At 37.4% G+C, this 23,489-nt stretch overlaps 1 protein-coding gene across 1 annotated transcript in view; it reads left to right on the forward strand.

The window, feature by feature from the left end:
• Positions 1-223: 223 nt before the first annotated feature.
• Positions 224-23,489, forward strand: part of LOC101740919 (NADP-dependent malic enzyme) — a 33,863-nt gene continuing 10,597 nt past the window's right edge. The window contains exons 1-7 of the mRNA XM_038011491.2: positions 224-397; positions 9,489-9,663; positions 9,894-10,052; positions 11,702-11,883; positions 12,353-12,533; positions 15,761-15,889; positions 22,909-23,091. Coding sequence (XP_037867419.1) covers positions 369-397; positions 9,489-9,663; positions 9,894-10,052; positions 11,702-11,883; positions 12,353-12,533; positions 15,761-15,889; positions 22,909-23,091 — 1,038 coding nt within the window. The 5' untranslated portion in view covers positions 224-368. The remainder of the gene's footprint in view (positions 398-9,488; positions 9,664-9,893; positions 10,053-11,701; positions 11,884-12,352; positions 12,534-15,760; positions 15,890-22,908; positions 23,092-23,489) is intronic.

The raw sequence follows: 23,489 nt of genomic DNA on the forward strand, positions 1-23,489 counted from the left end.
AACACGATTGCGACAACTCTCAACCGAAACAAAAGGGGAAAAAAAAAAAAAAAATCTGAATAGAAATTTACACGGATTTGAAAAATATTTATAAATGAAGAATACTAAAGAATTGGCTTTTTTGCCTTGAAACATAAAATTATATATGAAAATATTAAACTTAAGAATTGGCTGTATGGCTTAGTTCCTTTGCCTTTCTCTTCGAGAAAAACCTTACTACTACTACTACTGAAACAGTCCGACTGCCACTACATGGAATGGAGGGCGTTATTTAATTTTATTTAAAAATAGCAAAAAATTCATTTCGGGTAACGGGAAGGTCTCGGGTTTGTTAGTGATTTGCATTTATATGAAAAAAAATATTTGAAATGTTTTCCAGTGTGTCCAGATCGTTATTGTAAGTACATTTTCTTTTATTTTTGTTCTTTACATAACGTGACAGCTGTTTTAAATCCGATTTAGAAACAAACTGAGAGAGTAAAATTAAGGAACGGTTACTACATTTTTACGCATAGAGTTCGGCAGACTTGCGCGTCTCTCAAACCTATGTTAGATATAGGCAATTTTGTCTAAAACAGTTAAAGTTAAAACCCATTCGTGGTTTATTTGTTATTCATGCATTTTCATTGGGTTTTCTCATTCGGGAAATGCTTTACACATCGCTTAGCTCGCTTCAAGGTTTCACGTTTATGATTTACCTCTTTTATTATAATTTTCTTTCCGCCTATATCCGGTAATATAAATTCGAACATTTTGAGCGTTTTTTTTCTAATTGACGTTATTATGCTAATCAATAATCTACTTTGCAAAAAATAGATGATCCTTCCACAACGTGACCTTGTTGAGATATCCATTAAGTGGCTTGAAACTAGTTCACAGTATTGTGATTTTTAAATCACATTTCATGTAAATTAATAATTACAAATAAAAATAATTCAATTTATTAAAATATTGAAATTTTATTGTATATTAAATTAAATTCTAATCTATTGAGTGTTTTTTATTGGTTTGATGGGTGGACTAGATTACGGCCCGCCTGGTGTTAAGTGGTTACTGTAGCCCATAAACATCCCCTAGGAGCGGGGACCTCGTAGGAAGAACGGCCCCCGGCCCGGAAAAAAAAAGCCCATAAACATCTATAATGTGAATGCTAGCATCCACCTTGACACATGACTTCTAAGGTTTAGTATTTATTTATTACACTTCATGTAAAATTTGGAGAATTTTGGTTACATTTCAGTTTTGTAAATTACAGAATTGAATAGCCATAAGTTTCTGTTATTTTGTATCATTATGGGAGATTTATTGCATCTCAATATTCACAGGAAATAAGAAACATCATTAATTAAAATAAATTATTCTTTCCTTAATTACTTAATTGATTTACCTGCAATATAATCAGATAACAGATTATTATAACTGATAAGAGAATAATTTAGATTTTACCATGTAAGACATAAGCAAATAGTCTTGGCATTTTAGTTTTTTTTTTTAATTATTTAAGAAGAATGAGCACTGTCCTATAAACAAATAATAGATACTCTTATTATTGGTAATTCAAAAATAAATTGAAAAAGTGGATCTCTTATAAATATTAAAAGTGAGGGACTATAAATAAATTTTAATAAGCCTTTAACATTTCATGTCTTCCAAAATAAGCCTCAAATATAAGTGGTGGTGACTCCGATTAAATTAACTCTGATTATTAGATGGAGTACCAGGTAAAGTTCCAGTAAATATATTTATGGGCCCTTTTTAAGGATAAGAAAACCACAAACTTTCTTCATTTAATCCATTTTTCTCCAATATTTGCTTCATTCTTTCTTTCGTCTCCGATATTGAGCACTGAATTTTCACTTGGCGCTTTAGATGATTATGGAAGTCAAATAGTATCTTCACTGTTTCTTTGTACACAATTAGATTCATGCCGACACAAAACATAGAAATATAGGGCATCATATGCTGTGGTCTGTGATGTGATAGACCATCGGTTGTCGGTGTCATGACAATAGCAGTTTCAAAAACAATGTATGTCAGGAAGCATTTATGTATCCTGGATGATGTTGCTCTTTGTCATAATGATAAACATAGGAAAATGTTGTTTTAGTACACCTACATACCCTATTTTGACATTATGCAACAGAAAGCAATGAAAACCACACTTTCGGCAGATCAGTCCAGAGGGAGATGCTCTTTCATGGTCTGTCGCCTTGTTTTTTCAGTTGGTGGGGTCTTAGAATTGATGGTAGGTACGTGTGTTCATTGTGATCGTTTAGAACCTATTTTATCGCTAAGAACACTATGTTGTCTCTGATACAAGGCAAAGAACGGGTGTGTGATTGTTTCCGGTATGTTTAAGTCGCACATTGTCAGCTTGCTTCTGGCAATACAAATCCCCTACTTACCGAAGCAACAATGCCCTCTCACCCAGGAGGGTTTCGATAAACTATTGAAGATTAAAGATTAAATTAAAATAATGTTAGTCAATGAGACCATGACTAGCACGGTCCGTCGAGGCAGCCACGAAATACTCCCCATTCGTACATTTGTGACTTCTGATCTATAGAGTAAGATAGCCAAATGGCGAATACGGAAATATTACTTACGGTATACTTGGAAATATTACTATTGAGACTAACATCTTAAGTCTTTTAACTGACGATAAGGCCTCATGTTTTTTCTGCGTCTGTGACTATTAATAATAATCATAATTCATTTATTTATCAGATAATAATAATCCATATAGTAAAAACACATTTAGTCAAAATTCAATTACATATAGGTACATAAAGAAAAGAAGATAAAATAAACAAATACTAACAATAAACAAATAGCCTTCTCAACTAAGATTATAATATTATTTAATATTATTTATAAGCATTATGTACTTACTTTACTTTATATTTAGTTACCTAAGAGGTTATTATTATTTTTGTTAGTCTGCAAGTGAACCGTGGCACCATGGTTCAAGGACTGACAATCATAACGGTCTGCTATAATGCCTTCAGGATGCTGTTAGGGCTGACCTGGACCCGCGAATCAGGGATGTGCGCCGTTTCCGCATGGTCGAATAGAAACAATCGAATCGTGTCTCGGTGACCATCCTCGACGCGCTACAGAACCGAAGCAGCCCCAACAACGCCCTGAATGCATTGTTGTATTGGACGCGTAAGGCACTATAGTGCTTTTAAATACAGAATACCCACAGTCCGCTCATGTAGAAGGACGTACAAAACGCTCTAAATAGAGTAATTTTGACATCCCGTGAACATCGAGCGAACCTGCGGGCAATCATATTAGCTCTTACAGACAGCGCCCTCCGTTCCCGCACAATGTCTGTATCGCCCTAAGAACTCATATCTTAAGGCGGTATTTACGTTGTTCATGTCTTCAGTAAACACTTAACACCAGGTGGACCGTGAGCTCGTCCACCCATCCAAGCAGAAAGAACAGATGAATTGTGAGCCTGTCTTCAATACAATATTGTCCAGGACTGATTGGTATTAAAGCTCTTGGAGTGAATTTTATTTCCTGTTCTTTAACTATGTAGACCGAGAAGCATCAGCGTGCACTGTAGACTTTTCTTTGGGTTATGAAAATTCTTTTTAATGGGAATGTATATTTAGGAAGTTCTGTGAAATATGTAAATTGTCCGGGTTTTTTAACTATTTCACTAATTTCACTAATTTCTACTAATTTCAGGATTCCATAATGTTTCGTCTCTAATCTTGTGTGTAATGTTAGGCATACACCGTTTCATAAGTTAAATATATAGTAGTAGCCTATAGGCATACTTCCTAGTCTCCACCTCCATTAGAATCTTCAGAATTGACGAGGAGTTTTCGTTATCATTCGAGCTTGTCTGTATTTGTTAAAATCCCCAAGGAATTTGGTCTGTTACATAGTTGAAAGAGTACATTAAAAATCATTCGTTGAAATTAGCGTAATAATTTTTAGGTCAGACTAGCTATTAGAAACAGAGTTGGCAGTTGCACGCAATATGTGTGTAAAATTGGCATTGGAAAGCTTGTAAACACCTACATTCCCGCGACAATTCCCTAAGGCCAGCACAATTTGTATGATAATAGTATGTTTAGTTATTAATCAGAACAAACGGAAATGCACCGAGTCTACCTTTAACTACTACTAATTCTACTCCATACATTACATACACTCTTATTTAATGGGTTCTTATTACGATTTTCATATTTAATGAGTTCCGGATATTTCGGCGTTGTTGCAAGCGCCATGATCACAGGTAGACTGCGGGTGTTAAGAACAGATAAATATGTAGACCTTATTTCTAGTTTTTGTGTTACCATTGGAACTCGATGACTTGCCCCAACCTCGTGGCCCGCTCGAAGTCCCGTTTTCAATTTTCCGTCTAGAAACATTAACGCGTTACGTGATTCGAATTTCGACCTAATGTCTCAAGGTAGGGGGTAGAGCAGATCGTGTGCCTATTGCCGAAGTTCTCGAATATTGCAATTATTAATTTGGACAGTTTGCGAGTATTAATTATAATAGGTTCAGTTTCTTTGTTTATGTTTTAAAGCAGCGCTCATTAATGACGCGACGACGTTCTTACATAACGACATTTGTATACAAGCCGTCGTGTTCTGTGGACTAAAATTGTGTTTGTAAAAGAATTATGTAGTTGTTCGCACGTTGGTAACGTAATATTTGGGGCTTGATCTGTACGTGGTAAGGCACGACCCGTCCGTTGTTTGCCAAATTTGTTGTTCTCACTTGCATAATTTGCCAATGGTTATTGAGAGCTTGGACAACGCCCATTCACGACATACATACAAATATAACTGTCACGCGAAAATCGACCAATTACATAACAATCGCTTCACCACTAAAGTTTGTAGCTACCGGAAGAGCTTAATTATTTTAAATGCAACGTGTGTAATTTACATCAACACGATTGAACAATGAGGTCGTGAATAAGCACCGAATAAAACGTAAGTTCCATACAAATAATTTGTTCACCTTGACATTGATCATCAATTAACGGTATCGACTTTCATTGTCAGTATAGAACTCGACAGGTATCTTTGGTATCGTATTTTATCGATCTTACGTGTCGCCGTCTAAGCATTAAAGATTATCGATTACATTTTCAGACGTCATATCGATTACGTTATTGAATGTCTACTGTTTTTTTTTTATAAATATCTTTTTTTAAAGATTTGAATTAGGTATCATATAAAACATGAATTTCGGTATTGGAACATAATTGAGATTAACGGATTACGATACGCATTTTTTCGAACGCACGATGATGTCGCGATTTTTTTCAGCAAAGGAGCGTATCTCAACTATGCTGCGACAGTCATATCGAAGTGTACTTAATGCAGAGGATACTTTATTGTACATTAAAAGTAAATTCTACTAACAGTTCAATTTTGGATGCTTACAATGCTTTTTTTCTTCTGTCATTAAATTCGCTACCTTTTTATTTGCAAAAGCACTAAAAAAAATTATTCATTAGGGTCTTTGTGTCCAAACGTTTGTCCAATTTGTCCAAATTGTAGCTATACGGAGACCTTAGAACTTATATCTCAAGGTGGGTGGCGCATTTACGTTGTAGATGTCTATGGGCTCCAGTAACCACTTAACATCAGGTGGGCTGTGAGCTCGTCCACCCATCTAAGCAATAAAAAAAAAATTAAAAAAAAAATTGGCCCGTTATCATTATTCGCATCTACACTACGTATCTTTCAGGAATGAATCACGAAACGTTTTGACGTTATTAAATCATTTCATCTTTTGATGGGAGTAATACTGTTTATCCGGCGATCGTTGTTAATCTGCCCGATGACGTATCGTACGTACTTGAACTGATTTAATCCGGATGAAAGCGAATCAATAAAATTGCCCCTCGACTGAAGCTGTTATAGAACTCGTCGAAAGCTGTTGCACGTTCGAGTGGCCCTTGAGACTGTAATATCATCTCTTATGTTATGGAATTAAGGGGTTATCTTTTTTTTTATTTTATATTACATAGTTGGGTGGACGAGCTCACAGCCTACCTGGTGTTTAGTGGTTACTGTGGAGCCCATAAACATCTACAACGTATTTTTTTTTGTTTCCTACTTAAGCTGAGAGCCTTGAGAGGCTATTTCAGCGTAACCTTAACTAGTAGGTGAGCTCACGGGGCTCAAACCTGACGACGTTGCTAACACTGGCCTTAGCAAGAGCAGTGCTTCGCAGAATCTACCACCGGATCGGAAACGCGACCTACTGAGAAGATTCGGCGAATGCGTTTCGGTTTGAAGGGTGGGGCAGCCGTTGTAACTATACTTGAGACCTTAGAACTTGTATCTCAAGGTGGGTGGCGCATTTACGTTGTGGATGTCTATGGGCTCCAGTCACCACTTAACAACAGATGGGCTGTGAGCTCGTCCACCTATCAAAGCAATAAAAAAAAAAAAACAGTGGGCTGTGTCTATGGGTTAAACATTTCGCTTAATACACAACATTTATCTTTGTAATTAAAGGTCCTTTTTATTTGGTATTTATCATCAACAATTCGATGTATTTAATCGAACTTCAATTATATTAATATCAATCAAATAGCGGACTAATTTTTTGTTCATGTTATTTTTTCCAAATTTTAAACTTGCAATGTCTCTACTGTAAAGTTTTAAAATGTCGCTTAAACCAAAATATAATCGTCCGCCTCTCGATATAATGGCAATAAAAACGCGAGATTAAACTGTAAAAGTAGTTTTAATTAATATCTATCACTCACGAAAATCAAAGAAAATAACTACAAATATTTAAGGTAGGAATTAAGGGAAGGTTTGTTGGCGAATAAGAATAGTTGACATACTTTGCTATTATTGGCTCATTGGTTATGAGGATAGAAGAGTTGTATTTAGAGGAAGCGGGGCTCGCATACCGATAAATATTCGTACTTACTATTTGTATAATATAAGAACATTGGGTATACCGTAAAATTCTTTAGCTCCACCACTGGACCTAAATCTTTCAAATGGTTCCACTAATAATATATGTATAGAATTAATTCGTTTGCGTGAATTTACTGTGGCAAAAGTCTATACGGTTTATCGTGTGTATACAGTAATTAAAAAGTGCTATATATCTTTATATATTAACATAAACACGATTTCCGTAAGCTGTAATAGAAAATTTCGACGTGTTAATTAGTTATGAAATATTTCGGTAAATCCATACAATAACGCAGTCACGAGCTACAGCTGCTAGCGTTGCTAGCTCTAGCACTTATCAATGTCAAGAACTATGTAAAAATAGATTATTATTATTTGCAAAACGGATTTTAATGTTATCCTGTGCCTTTTTTTTCTATGCTATGCTGATAGCCTTGAGAGGCTATATCAGCTTCGCCCTAACGTGTACGTGAGCTCATGGGGCTCAAACCGGAGTGGTGCTAACAATGGCCCTAGCAAGAGTAGTGCTTCGCAGAATCTACCATAGGATCGGAAACGCGACCCACTGAGAAGATCCTTCGAGAAACTCAGTGGGCTGTGTCTGTGGGTTAATTCACTCGTCGAGCCCTTCGTCGCAAGCGACGGGTTCGACGAGGACGGTGACCGGTGCTTGTGGTACCTAAAAGCACCGTTGAGCACAGGAGGATCCGTAATGACGTGTTTTGGTCGACGTCAACTGTTTACCATTCCGTCTACAGGATCGGGTATGTAATTTAAATGCTGTGCCGTTGGTTGCTTGGTACATGGTTTTGAAAACCCCACATTCGTGGAGTTTTCACCCCCTTTTTTACTGGTGGTAGGACCTCTTGTGAGTCCGCGCGTGGGTACCACCACCCTGCCTATTTCTGCCGTGAAGCAGTAATGCGTTTCGGTTTGAAGGGTGGGGTAGCCGTTGTACTATACTTGAGACCTAGAACTTATATCTCAAGGTGGGTGGCGCATTTACGTTGTCGATGTCTATAGGCTCCAATAACCACTTAACACCAGGTGGGCTGTGAGCTCGTCTACCCATCTAAGCAATCAAAAAAAAATCGTACATTTATTAGCTGTGTAATAGTCTATCGGTAATGTATGTAACCACCGGTTTGCTTCTTCCGCGAAACAGTCTAGATTTGAGACTTAAAGTGTGGGACAGCCGTTATACAATATAATACAATTTAGATGTTGTATCGCATGTCTCAGGTGGGTGGCATAATTCGCGGCGCGATGGTCTGGGCTTCGCTAGCCACTGGTTCACAGGTCTGATGAGGCCTTAGATTAATAAAGAAAGAAATCTCACTTGCTCTCGAGATTTTATGTCTAATTCGTGAAAATGGGTATTACCTCTATGATGAAAAAGAATCGTAAAGAAACAATTAAGTGCTTGGTACCAGTAAACAGTTTTTATTTAGATTAAATTCAGAAAACGATGGTCTAATTTAATTTAATAAGAATACTTACGTATATATACGCTATTAATCCAAAACTTTTCTTGATCTCAAGATATGTTTGAAGTCTTTTATATGCTTAAAACAATATTTTAATTTAGCTTCATTGATTTACGTGGTGCGCGCAAGTTATGCTGCTAGTTATGCTCTCAGTCGGTATTATTCTGACATCTTCAACAATCATAATCGAATTTCAGTCAAAATTATAATTGAGGCCGTTAGCGCAAAAGTGGCCTAACCCACAATTTTTTATAATCAAGCTTATATGTAAAAATATTGTATAAATATTTATTTAACAAATAATAAATTTTGCATTGCAATTGCAAATTTTCGTTGATGCAAAACCGGCCTTAGTTTCACCCATAGATAACAGATAGCTTTGTAAACATTATTTTTGCGCGTATTGTTTTTTTGCCTACTCAAATTCAAATTCATGAAAATTCATACCTAATTGCTTCTATACTAACTATGGTAAGCTCAGGCCGCTTTAGCGCTGACGGCCTCAATTAAATATACACCTAAACCTTCCTCATGAATCACTCCGTCCATTGGTGAAAACCGTATGAAAATTCTCTCGGTATTTTTTTACTTTATCATGTTCAGATTCAGATATCTATATCAGCGCAATCGAATTTGCGACGTCGGCACATATTATATGTATGTAGTTACCATAGCTTTGGTGTTTATCTAATAGGCAATGTTGCATTTCATTTTTTAGAACAGGACGGTCATTTTTATATTGTACTAGCTGACCCGACAGACTTCGTAGCGTCTCAATCGATAAATAAAAAAACTAAAATTTGTATAAAATAAACTTAAAACAAACAAAAGGAATCCGTCCGACGGGGGACACATCAAAGGAAAAACAAAATTGCTATTTTTATTTAATTCCGAGCATTTTCATATTTATCTACCTTTTCAACCTTCTCTGGACTTTCACGAATAATTCAAGACCATAATTAGCCAAATCGGTCCAGCCCTTCTCGAGTTTTAGCGAGACTAACGAACAGCAATTCATTTATATATATATAGATATATTTGAGACTTCAGCCTCGAGCAGAAATTGCTTTATTTGTTTCAGATGTTGCACAAACGCAATAGGTCCAAACAGGGCCCTGGCGTACATCCTAACAAAGAACTCGATCCTCGAACCTTCCTCGATACAATGTCGGGATTACCACGAAGTAACCGGCAATATCATTTGCCCGAATGTTGTCCGAGGCATCGACCACCTTAGAGATCCTCGCCTTAATAAAGTAAGTTCTAGTTAGTGAAACACGGGGCATCGAAGTTGTTGTTATCATATTTTAGGTTGTCACTTATAAAATTGTTACGAAAGACATTGACCGGTTATATTTCAGGGTCACGTTTGAAATGAATAATTAAGATAATCATAAAGGTTTGTTGGTTTGGATAGTGCATATGCTTCGTCAGTTAATAAAATGTTACTTTGTTATTTCGATACAAGTTTCAATGACAATTTTAGGGTCTCGCGTTTACTTTAGAAGAACGTCAGGCTCTCGGCATTCACGGTCTTTTGGCGGCCAAATTCAAAAGTCAAGAAGAACAGCTGGACATTTGCAGGATATCAGTGGACAGATACGAGGACAATCTGAACAAATATCTCTACCTCGTCGAGTTACAGGTGACTAAACCTGATAAAGGTACCGTTTATTTAATTAAATCCGTCGTATTAATTTCGGTTTTGGTTCTAACTTGGGATGGAGTGTTTCGTGAGGACGGATTAATTTATTGGGCTGTTAGACATTGATGGCTGATGTAAACTAAATTTGTCTTAACAGTTTTATTACAGTTTCAATCGTTCTTATAGAAGTAGTAGTAAGAAGTAGTTTAAAATCATAATAATTTAGTAGCAGGTAGCGTCTTGTGACACTGGCATTGCCGATGTCCGTACGTGACATGATCGCCCACAATCATGTGGAGCGTATGTTATCTTGTAATAATGAAAATTTAAATAATACGAATCTGCCTAAACGAAATGGAATTTGAAGTCGTCGTGGCCTAAAGGATAAGACGTTCGGTGCATTCGTATGTAGCGATGCATCGGTGTTCGAATCCCGCTGGCGGGTACCAATTTTTCTAATGAAATACGTACTTGACAAATGTTCACGATTGACTTTCAAGGTGAAGGAATAACATCGTGTAATAAGAATCAAACCTGCAAATTTTTAATTTGCGTAATTACTGGTAGTAGGACCTCTTGTGAGCCCACACGGGTAGGTACCACAACCCTGCCTATTTCTGCCGGTAAGCAGTAATGCGTTTCGGTTTGAAGGGTGGAGCATCCGTTGTAACTATATTGAGACCTTAGAACTCATATCTCAAGGTGGGTGGCGGCATTTATGTTGTAGATGTCTATGGGCTCCGGTAACCACTTAACATCAGGTGGGTCGTGAGCTCATCCACCCATCTTAAGTAAAAAAAAAAAAATAACAAAAAAATCATTCAAACTCGTATCAGCTAGCTACCGCGTTATTAACTGGCTTAAAGATGTGGTGAATATATACGTACTTTTATAAATTATTTAACATGTCAAGCTTGTTCACTCTAGTAAATATACGAGTTTTTTTTTGGCTTACGAAAAATATATTATGATGTAACGTTAGTCGCATAAAAGTGAGGCGTATTTGTAATCATGTGGTTATCATCGTCACGCCGTAAATTGTTTCGATCCGGTGCTGGTGTCATTTTTTGTAATTAATTATGTACCTAACATATGTTTACGAACGACTTCTGTAGTGAAGTGACACAGTCGTTTATTAAAATCATAACTATAGTTACCGCTTTTCTCAAAGCGGTTTTGCTGTTTCTTGGCGTTATGGCACTGCGATTGATAGCCATCCCAGATCTACCTAGATCTTAAAGTCAGGTCGGCCTTCAACTATTCTCTGTCAACATGTAGTATGCCATATAAAATAAAAGAATCCTCCACACGAAATTACATCAAGTTCAAATGTATTCAATAATTGATATTAGTAAAATCAGACCAATCTGTTATTTATTTTTAACTAGTAGTACCTAATTATCGGAATTCGACAATTTCATGTAGGTATTACACTTCCTCTTTGGTTTAAGTATTGATAATTTTGTAATTAAAAAAAAATACCACACTTTTTGTTGTTCATTACTTTATTATAAGCTTGTTATATGTGATAGGCAGTGAAGAAAAAATATGCAAATTCTTTTGATAAACAGACTTGATATTTTTCTTATTTATAAATAAAGATGAGTCCATTGGCACGTTTAGGTATACACAACGTTTTTGTATTGCAGGATCGAAACGAGAAACTGTTCTTTAGACTTCTAGCCGAGAACGTCGAGAAGTATTTACCGATAGTGTACACTCCGACCGTTGGTCTGGCCTGTCAGAGGTTCGGCCTCATATACCGAAGGCCGAGAGGTCTCTTCGTGACTATCAACGACAAAGGCCACGTGTTTAACATCATAAAAAATTGGTGAGTTGAGGGGAAAATGGGACGATGCGAAGGGGTACACTAATAGGGAAAAAACGTCCGTAACGTAAGATTTTTATTAGTAATGCACACAGTGTACGACTTAACTTAGTAATAACGTACAAAAAATAACAATTATTGTATTATTCATTAACCACGATCTCAGAGCGTTCGTTTGCGCAATACACTAACTCTTATGCAAACAACCGTGAATGAAGTGTACCACAATAAGTTCGCACGTTACCGAATGACCGTGGGTTGTTGCGAAACCTCCAGTTTTATTTTCTTTATACCTCGAATAGAACTTAAAATTAATATTTTTATAATAAGGAACTTCGTTCCTGTCCAACGTCCCACGACACCATACATCTTTTTTTTAAATTTTTCGAATCCCTTAGTTATATGCTCTGCTCGGAACGTTTGAATTAATGCGAGTAAAGTGACGTCATAAATAGTTTTTTTGTGTTTTTAGGCCAGAACCTGATGTCCGAGCGATCGTTTTCACCGATGGCGAGAGAATATTGGGCTTGGGTGATCTCGGAGCGTACGGTATGGGGATTCCAGTGGGAAAGCTGTCGCTTTACACAGCTCTGGCTGGGATTAAGCCACACCAATGCTTACCGATTACGCTGGACGTCGGAACGGACAATCAGGTAAAACTTGAAACCATGGCCTAAAGAATAAGACGTCCGGTGCACTCGTATCGAGCGATGCGACTGAGCCGGTGTTCGAATCCCGCTTCCGTTGACAATTTTTCATGAAGTACTTCTAGGTACTAGCTTGGATATGTTTAATTGGTGGAAAAGCCGTTCTAGAATGTCACTTCTTCGACCGATCGAGTTCAAATTTCGACCTCATGTCTCAAGGCGGGTGGAGTTCTCGTTGTCTTACAACCAGTTTGGCCGTGAGTTCGTTCAAACAGCAACATCATTCTCCTGCCCTTCTCCCAATCACTTGGAGTCGGCTTAACATGTTTTCTCCTTCCATACTCTATCATATACAATTTCTTCGTTCACTCCCCTCTTACACATATCATCTTTCACGCAATCCATTCATTTCTTCTTAGGTATACCTCTTCCTCTATATCATTCCACATTCATAGTTAACACTCTCTTTCCAACCTCATTTTCATTTCGTCTCATCACATAGCATCCCAAACGCGCACTTCGCTTCTCTGTCACAGGTCCCACTTTCAGACTTCCTCTAACATATTCATTTCGTATTCTATCCATTCTCCACACATCCATCGCAACATTCGCATATCTACTGCACGTAATGATTCAAACAACAACGCAATGCATTAAAAAAAATGCAGAAATACCGAATATTCACAATACTATATGATAGTGGCGATTGAAAACTATTTATATACATACTGTCACCTTCAAATTTTAAGACACGTTAAATTTTCTGAACATTCCAGTAATAAATCGGTTTTACGTCAAAACCGTGGGTTGAGTAATTGGACGAACCTCAATAAACTCTCGATTCTGTAGTTTGGCTTGTTTAAATCGAATCGTTTTTCCTTTCTATTAATTGCCAATCGATCGATTACAAATAATTCATCAATTTAAATCGATTTGAACTTTTAACTAGGGAAGGATTGTATTTAATTTTCTCACAACCTACGAATTTAGAAAAGATAATTAAAACTATGTACTCTTTTACTATTTAATTTCGCGTGTTTTAATCGGTTATATTACTTCCGACGTTTAAATATATTTTACAGTTTTCTGGCATTATTCCTTGATATTTGAGTATTGTGCTCAGAAAATGTATACTATCTTGCTATATTACTCGCGGCTTCGTTCGCGGGGTCAAGGATAAATTTCAAATATCTTTTCTAAGGTTAATAAAACAGTTTCTCTTGCGAATAAGACGTTTATTCGGGATCAATGGTAGCCTATCCTAACCGAAAATATCATTTTAGAAAAGTATATCAATCCCTTGCTTCGTTTCGACGTCAAAGAAAGACCGACAAGCACCCAAACAAACACACTGTCACATTTATAATATTAGTGAGTATGGATAACTAACACGCCGATATGTCATTGCCGGTCATTGGTCATGCGTTTTCTGGACGGCAACAAAATAGGCCGCATCCCACCCGTACTCGATATTGACATTGACAATGCCCTAAATGTTTGTAAATTGTTTATTTACAGTACAAACTAAAACATGCACTAAATTACTATTTTTATTAGCTGACTAGCTGACCCGGCAGACTTCGTACTGCCTCAATAAATATAAGAATAATAAATAAATAAAAGACCTAAGCTTTTGTATGAAATAAACTTAAAACAAACAAAAGGAATCCGTCCGATGGGGGACATATCAAAGGGAAAACAAAATTGTTGTTTTTATTTAATTCCAAACATTTACATTCAATATCTACCTTTTAAACCTTCTCTAGACTTTCATAAATAATTCGAGACCAAAATTAGCCAAATTAGTCCAGCCGTTCTCGAGTTTTAGCGAGACTAACGAACAGCAATTTATTTTTATATATCTATACTTCTATACTATCTATACTAATATTATAAAGAGGAAAGATTTGCATGTTTGTTTGTTTCGAATAGGCTCCGAAAGTACTGGACCGATTTGAAAAATTCTTTTTCCATTAGAAGCCGACATTGTCCCTGATGAACATAGGCTACTTTTTTTCATTTTTTTTTATTTTATTTTTTTGGTTTCATGTGTGTTTTAATGTTTCCGAAGCGAAGCGAGGGCGGGTCGCTAGTTATTATATAAATGATGAGTTGTTTATCTTCGCTCATTGGCATCTAGGGGCTCCGGCTCAGCTGAGTCCTTGGTAACTGTTGATGATAATACAAATTTCGTTTTAAAGAGTGACTCATATCGCTCAGGAAACACCGCATTAACACGTGTCAAAAACGTGTTTTCTCGAAAACACTCTTGTATATTAAAGTGGCAATAATTATAATACGTTAATTAATTGTACAGGTGTTGATACTCGAAATAGCTGGTATACTTTTGGTCATTTCAGTATATTTGTATAATGAAAAATGCATTATAATGTGTTACATAAATTATATTGCAGTACGTAAAGTAATTTTATTAAACTGATCGATACTAAATATACGTATATTAGAATATTAATATTTCTTTCCTTAAATGTATATGCCCCATATTTTGCAAACAAAATATATTTATACATTATTTTTCATGTTAATACTAAAAGTAGTAAGGATATTGCAGAAAAAAACATTCTATTTAAACACATTGACATTTACTTTAAAAAAAAGGGGGGGATAAAATAAATAACTAAATATTTAATAACAATCACGCCACGTTAACTGGTCCCGTGATAAGTTCGTAAAGAACTTGTGTTACAGGTACCAGGATAACGGAAATAAATGTAAGATTTTTATTATACACATACATATATTTAATATACATCCATAACCCTGGAAAAGACATTTATATTTATCATACAAATATCTTCCCTTGGCGGGATTCGAACTCGCGACCCCCTTGTGTAGTGACCATGTCACTTACCACTACACCAGACGGACGGTCGTAGCTTTAACGTCCAGAAATTTTAGATATTGGCGTAACTATTTGCGCGTCAATCTAATCTATATTATGATTGTATTCATTATATTCAGTTTATCACTACATTTACTACTATCTTTTAAATAATACACTTATTTATTAAATAGGATGGAAAAAATACAATTAAAAAAATTAAAGTAATAACACGTTTTTATTAGCTTCATTTGTAAAAAATTCACAAGTATCAAGAACCAATGATAATACAGTAATATTACTTCGTTCACCTAATATCCTGGATCATTAGATTGATAATAAAAATCGTTATTTAACCGCAATTTTCTTTTTAATTTTTTTGTTCTCCTAGGACCTTCTAGAAGATCCTCTATACATCGGTCTGAGACAAAAACGCGCCAGGGGAAAGGAATACGACGAGTTCATCGATGAGTTCATGGAGGCCTGTGTACAGAGATACGGACAGAACACTCTGCTCCAAGTTAGTTATACATATTTATGATGTTAAAATAGAATACCTACTTGTGGTCTATATGTTTGTTCCTAACCAGATTTATTTACAGCGCCTGTGGTATTCACCATACCAATATTTTTTTATTGCCTAGATGGGTGGACGTGTTCATGGCCCACCTGGTGTTAAGTGGTTGCTGGATATCGACGACGTAAATGCCGCTACTCACCTTGAGACATGAGTTCTAAGGTCTCAGTTTTTACAATACAATGACTGGCTCACTGTTCAAACTGAAACGTATTAGTGCTTCGCGGCAGAATTAAAGATCGAATGAGTCTAAAAGAATGACGATTCCAATTTTAGATGTGGGTAGTCTTCATGGCCCAAAGGAAAATACGCCTCACGGGCTCAACCTGAGAGAATTTGCTAACACTAGCCCTAGCAAGAGCAGTGCCTTGCAGAATCTACCACCAGGTCGGAAACGCGACCCACTGAGAAGATCCGACGAGAAACTCAGTGGGCTGTCTGTGGGTTAAATAGAGCGCAATGTCGACATGTCGCATTAGATATCAACATCTGGTCTATTTCGGCCGCGAAGCGTTTGCGACAAAACAATTGCCATCGATTTCGGGAGGTGAAGTTTATGGGCTGAAGTAACCTCATAAGGTCAAGTTGAGTCGTGAGCTAGGCTGCGAATAATCTGTAATCAAAAGAGCAATTTACTAATCGAGATTATCAAACACGTGCTTTAACGCGTCAGTCAGACAATTGCCACAAAAACGATAAAAAGTATTCCGCATTAAATTTATATCGATATGAGATAATGCAGGTATCTGATATGTAAATATACGATTTCTAAAATAAATCGTTCGTGTATAATAATAATAATATAACCTTATATAACGAATCAGCTGATCGATTGTTTTAGATAGGGCTTTAGTCGGACGATAAAAGGTCGCGTTTACCTTGGCAACAAGTCATTTTATGTTAACGGTTATCTTTGTTCCCTATTCGCTGGTAGTCTAGGGGTCTATTCCAGCTACGCGCGGACAGGATTAACATTATTGTTGTTGATGCTGTTCGTTCGATTTCGTGTCATCCAAAATCTATCATCCAGGTGACCCTGCTGGGTGTCTAGTCCGGTCGGTTATGAACGCGTCATTCCCAAATAGGGATAAGCAGATGAGCTGTGATTTGTTACGAACGTGTCATTCTCAAATAGGGATAAGCAGATGAGCTGTGATTTGTTACGAACGTGTCATTCTCAAATAGGGATGAGTTGCGATTTGTTACGAACGCGTCATTCTCAAATAAGGATAAACAGATGAGCTGTGATTTGTTACTCCAATGGTACGAATGCTAGCGAACTCTTCTAAACAAATAATAAACGATGTTATTCGTAGTAAATAAAGTGTCTAAAAAAAACATTGCCAACAAAACTCATTTCGCATCAGAAAATACCTGAGAACGGGTAATTACGTTTATCTATCTACGTATATAAGTTTATTTTTGGTGTGCTTGTTGAAATATGTGCAAGCAGTGTCGCGGATAGGGGGCGCGGGGAGGGAGCGCGGGTGTCGGTGTGTAGGTTTCGTTAACATCAGATGGGCAATGAACTCGTCTGTTGACATACGGCCACTAAAAAAATTGTTTCTCTTGAACAGCACGTTACTCAAATTCTGGGAGATTAAGTTTCGATAACAACAGCAAAGTGGGTGGTTTTCCTAACAAAGAAAAAAAAATCAAACGAATAGTTTCCGTGTTTTTGACGTAATTAATAAAAATAAACTGAGCACAAACATAGATGCGTAATCCAGAGATGACGTCACGGACGCGTTAAATGACATCATCGTTCGACAAGTCGTGCGTGATTCATTAATAGACAGAAGTTATTCATTAACTCTAAATGCTTAATACACACACCTAGTATCCGATATCGTGACAATTAAAGGTGACAAAGACATTTGCCGGAGAATGTTTGGCAGCGTTTTTTGAGTATTGCACCAGAGGGTACTGCGACCGTAATCGGCATTTATATTCACGTTATTTTCCTGATGCTCATGACATGTCTTTTTTCAAACGAGCGTTGCTCCGAGGGCAATTAAAAAATATTGTAATTCCGCACGGGTATGCTACGACGGACCGACCAAACAAAGGCAGCTCTAAAAGGTCGCGTGAACGAGTGGCCGCGAGGGGCCGTGGTGCTTGAGGAATGGTGACGTCTTGTAAAGTGCACCACCACCCGAACTGATGGCCATGACCACTATGCCAAGTGCAAATGACTAAGAAGAATCCTGAAATTATTTCTGCCGTGAAGCTATAAATCGTTTCAGTTTGAAGGGTGGGGCAACCGTTGTAACTATACTGAGACCTTAGAACTAATATTTCAAGGTTGGTGGCGGCATTTACGTTGTAAATGTCTATGGGCTTCGATAACCACTTAACACCAGGTGGGCTGTGAGCTCGTCCACCTATAAATGCAATTTAAAAAAATTTAAAATTGAGGCCTCGTCTGGTGTGGGTGGCGGCATTCACGTCTATGGGCTTAGATAGCTTCTTTTCACCGGATTGTCTGTGAGCTGATTCTGGATGCAAACAAACATATTATTATATACCTAGTCAGGTCATAAATTCTGTCACATGTTTAATGTAAAATAATTGAAACAAGTTTATTCATTATGTAACCATTCATATACCAAAATGAACTTAACAAAACATAGATTCTTATGACACTAAAGTTTATTCAAAATGACCTTCGTGATTTTGAATACAGGCCTTCAATCTGCGCGGCCAGTCGTCTATCACAGCACGAACGAGGTTCATGTCAATATCGGCGGCTGCCTTAATCAAGGATGTCTTTAGTGACTCCAAATTGGGATGAGGCTTTGAGCACGCCTTTTCCTCCAAGTGTTGCCATATCTTGTAATATAACGGATTCAAATCTGGACTGGAGGAGGGCCAGTCTTCGTGCCGGATGAAGTCGATTTCACGCGCCGCCAGCCAGTCTTGTGTGCTCTTCGCTCTATGAGCTGGCGCCGAATCTTGTTGGAATACCCAGTGCCTGTTATTGAACATGGTATGAGAAACAGGTTCCACAAGGTTCGTCAGGACTGTATTTTGATACACAACTGCATTCGTTTTTACACCTTTCTCACAAAAATGTACCTCTGTTAAGCCCCAATAAGAAACTTCCAACCATACCATGAGCGAGGATGGAAAATCACCTCGTTGGACACGCGGAATACGGTTGCTCGCTTCTTCACTACTGTGTGCGTACACCTTATCATTTTGTTTGTTGTAGCTCTCTTCTACGGTAAAATTTTTTTCATCCGAAAAAAGAATTTCCCGATATTTTTTTCCCGCGTACCGCTTCAACAAAGCGCGGCATCTCTTCAGTCTCAGGTCCATTAGACGAGCATTCAAACGATGTCCTGTTTTTATTCGATATGCCCGAAGCCCTAAGTCTTCATTTAACACCCTTTTCACCGTGGTTCTGCTTAACCCCACCTGAAGGACCAACAGTTTCTGCTTACGTTTGGGATTTCTTTGAATTCGCGCCTTCACAGCTTTTATCACTGCTGGAGTCCTAACAGACCGAGGGCGACCACTTCTTGACCTGTCATCTACACTAGAGTCTTCATTATATCGTTTGATGGTACGATAAACGAATCTTTTGGTTAAATTCAAATTTTTCAGTATGTTAAAAATTTGAATTAGCGCGTAACCGAAACGATGCAACGCAATAACTGCAACACGGTCTTCTTTAAGCGTCCACTCCAAATTTAAAAATGAGTAAAATTCTAAAAGTATACATTTTTATTTTCATGAACAATTCGAAATTCGAATTCAATAAACTTTTTTGTGGCCAGCGTTCTAAAAGAAAAGTTTTTACTGTGTGACAATACTTATGACCTGACTAGTTACTTAGTTGTATGGGTTGCAACCCGAAAGAACGTGCCTACATCCAAATTTATGAAATGAAGATGCTCAGTGTGCTTCCGTTTGAACGTAGGGGCGCCGTTCCAACACCATACACATTTGAGTTAACTTTTACGCGATCGAGAACGTTAAAAACTCGCACTAAGCACACTGGTGGAATATACGGCGTAATCAGGCTCCATAAAATCGTAACGAGGATCTGTGTAAGTGACATCGCCGATAAGACAGACGCTGGAGAGTAGACTGAGATTATATGGAGCCTGATAAAAAGTAGGCCACCAAACTAGGCTGAAAATTTGGCGCTGCAGCTCCACCTCCCCGGTCGGAGATCTAGAGGAAGATCCAAGACAAGATGAAAGGCTGTAGTGCTGAACAGGGAATGTAATGTTACTGACGATGATGTCCAGGATTGGATTGCGATGTGTAGGAGAAAAATAAGGAAAGCTGATCCTAACACTGATCCATGTGAGATGAATGGTTAAGAAGAGAGAGATAGAGAGATATACATATACATTTAGTTACGTAATCTATATATAAATAAATTGCTGTTCGTTAGTCTCGCTAAAACTCGAGAGCGGCTGGACCGATTTGGCTAATTTTGGTTTTGAATTATTTGTGGAAGTCCAGAGAAGGTTTAAAAGATAGATAAATATGAAAACGCTCGGAATGAAATAAAAATAACAATTTTGTTTCTCCTTTGATGTGTCCCTCGTCGGACGGATTCCTTTTGTTTGTTTTAAGTTTATTTTATACGAAAGTTTAGGTCTTTTATTTATCGATTCAGGCACTACGAAGTCTGCCGGGTCAGCTAGTTTATTATATTATTCTATCGTAAGTTTCACTATCTTGTTACATTAGTCACGACTATAAAATTAATTTCGAATCTTAATATAAACTAGTAGTTCGCTAAAGCAAATTCCATCATTCGCAAAAAAAAAAAATAGTTATAACAGACAATGTTATTGTCCGTAACGTTAGCGACCGGTTATCATCGGATTTAAAATTTAAATTAGACTACAATGTTTAAATTGACTCTGAGCCAAGAAAACAAATGAATGGAAATAAAAGTTATATTTGCGCTGTAGGTACATACCGCTGACGTTTTTCAGAATTAAAATATTGCGAGTGACTTTAATTGTCAAAACGAACAGACTGCTTAATAGTAATTGATTATTAAGATAAGAGAAATCAGAAATCACGTGATTATTAAATAGGTATTTCCGAATATTTCTAAAAATAACCGATGTGCAATCTATACTCTATATCTATACTAATATTATAAAGAGGAAAGATTTGTTTGTTTGTTTGTTTCGAATAGGCTCCGAAACTACTGGACCGATTTGAAAAATTCTTTTTCCATTAGAAGCCGACATTGTCCCTGATGAACATAGGCTACATTTTTTTTTTTTTTTATTTTTTTTTTGTTTTCATGTGTGTTTTAATGTTTCCGAAGCGAAGCGAGGGCGGGTCGCTAGTCAAGAATAATCACGAAACCGAGAATCGAATTGTCAGAAGTGTTATCATAAACTTATATATTTATTATTATTTATTTGATAAAAAATAATGTAATGATCGGTAAATAATACTATATTTCGTTAGAATTATACGAATGCAAATAGTCTCCCCGTCTATGTTCTCTGGTATCTTATAACTAAATTACATGGTTTACTGGTGGTAGGACCTCTTGTGAGTCCGCGCGGGTAGGTACCACCACCCTGCCTATTTCTGCCGTGAAGCAGTAATGCGTTTCGGTTTGAAGGGTAGGGCAGCCGTTGTAACTATACTGAGATCTTAGAACATATATCTGACGGTGGGTAGCGCATTTACGTTGTAGATGTCCATGGGCTCCAGTAGCCACTTAACACAAGGTGGGCTGTGAGCTCGTCCACCCATCTAAGCAATAAAAAAAACACACTTTAATATTATAATCCAACAAAACTAAAATAAAAGTTCAACACATACGTTCTTTACTAACAGCACGGCGTCCTATAAGCCTATATGGGAAGGTTACCACCGCTTTGTAAGTCTGCTGTGAAGCAGTAATGCGTTTCGGCTTGAAGAGCGAGGCAGCCGTTGTGCTTTAAATACGCAGACTTAGAATTCATGTCTCAAGGTGGCGGTATTTGCATTCTCAATGGACTCCGGTAACTTAACCTCTGGAATGCCGCAACGTAAATATTACGCCACAAATCATGTTACCGTAAACTGTCGGAACTTAGTAGATCTACGCTCAATTATATACGATTATTTGTCAATTTTATTTATGATACTTTTATTTATAATACTGTTGTTTTTTTTAGTAAATTCAAATATATGAATACACCGTGTATCAGAAAACCTCAATATAATAATATTCAAAATTATAGTGGCAAATGTGTAAATTATTTTATTTCCTGAATCAATTACGTATTTTGTTAATGGGGTTGTTTAAAAAGTTTTGATAATTAAATTGATTAATGATTATTTAGCTAAAATAATTACAAGAATGACATGGATTCGTTTTTTCCGTGTGATTTCGACTTTTCAACAACTCTTTTCTTTGGCTGCGCGCAGTTTTTTTCCCGTCACAGTCGCGTTCTATTAGATCGAATTGAACTCTGCATTTCAAAGGTTAACAGCAGATAAGCTCTGAGCGCGTCCATCAAAGTTATCTTTTTTTTTCCCTGCCTATGCTGATTGATAGCCTTGAGATGCTATTTCAGCTTCACCCTAACGTGTGTGTGTAGGTGAGCTCACGGGGCTCAAACCGGAGTGTTGCTAACACTGACCCTAGCAAGAGCAGTGCTTCGCAGAATCTACCACCAGATCGGAAACGCGACCCATTGAAAAGATCTGGCGAGAAACTCACTGGGCTGTGTCTATGGGTTAAATAGAGCGCATTGTCGACATGTCGCATTAGATATAGACATCTGGTTTATTTCTGCCGCGAAGCGTTTGCGAAAAAACAATTGCTATCGATTTCTGAAGGTGAAGTTTATGGGCTGAGATTCATAAGGTCAGGTTGAGTCGTGAGCTAGTCTGCGAATAATCTGTCATCAAAAGAGCAATTTACTAATCGAGATTATCAAAACTAAAACATAAGTTTTAAATTACTCAAATAAATGTTTCAGTTTGAGGATTTCGCCCTTCCGAATGCCGGTCGGCTCCTGAAGAAATACCGCAATAAATACTGCACGTTCAACGACGACATCCAAGGTACGGCCAGCGTTGCCGTCGCCGGTCTGATGGCGGCCGTCAGGGTCACGAGGAGGAAGCTCAGTGAGAACATTTACCTTTTCCTCGGTGCTGGATCTGTGAGTATATCAGATTATATTTGGTTCTCATCCATCAGGCTGCGTTGAATTATAATGGATTGCAAATAGTACATTGTGCACCGCGGGAGAAAAGTAGGACATTTCCTCATGATGTTCTACTTTTCTCCCGCGGTGCACATACTATTGTTTCTCCCACCAGTATCGAGCGATGCACCGGTGTTAGAAACCCGCGGGCGGGTACCAATTTTTCTAATGAAATACTTACTTCAGCAGCTTGGGGCAGCCGTTGTAACTATACTTGAGACCTTAGAACTTATATCTCAAGGCGGGTGGCCATTTACGTCGTAGATGTCTATGGGCTCCAGTGACCACTTAACACCAGGTGGGCTGTGAGCTCGTTCAACCATCTAAGTAATAACAAATTAAATTAACTAATT

Source organism: Bombyx mori, chromosome 6 (genome assembly GCF_030269925.1).
Source record: "Bombyx mori chromosome 6, ASM3026992v2".
NCBI lineage: Eukaryota > Metazoa > Arthropoda > Insecta > Lepidoptera > Bombycidae > Bombyx > Bombyx mori.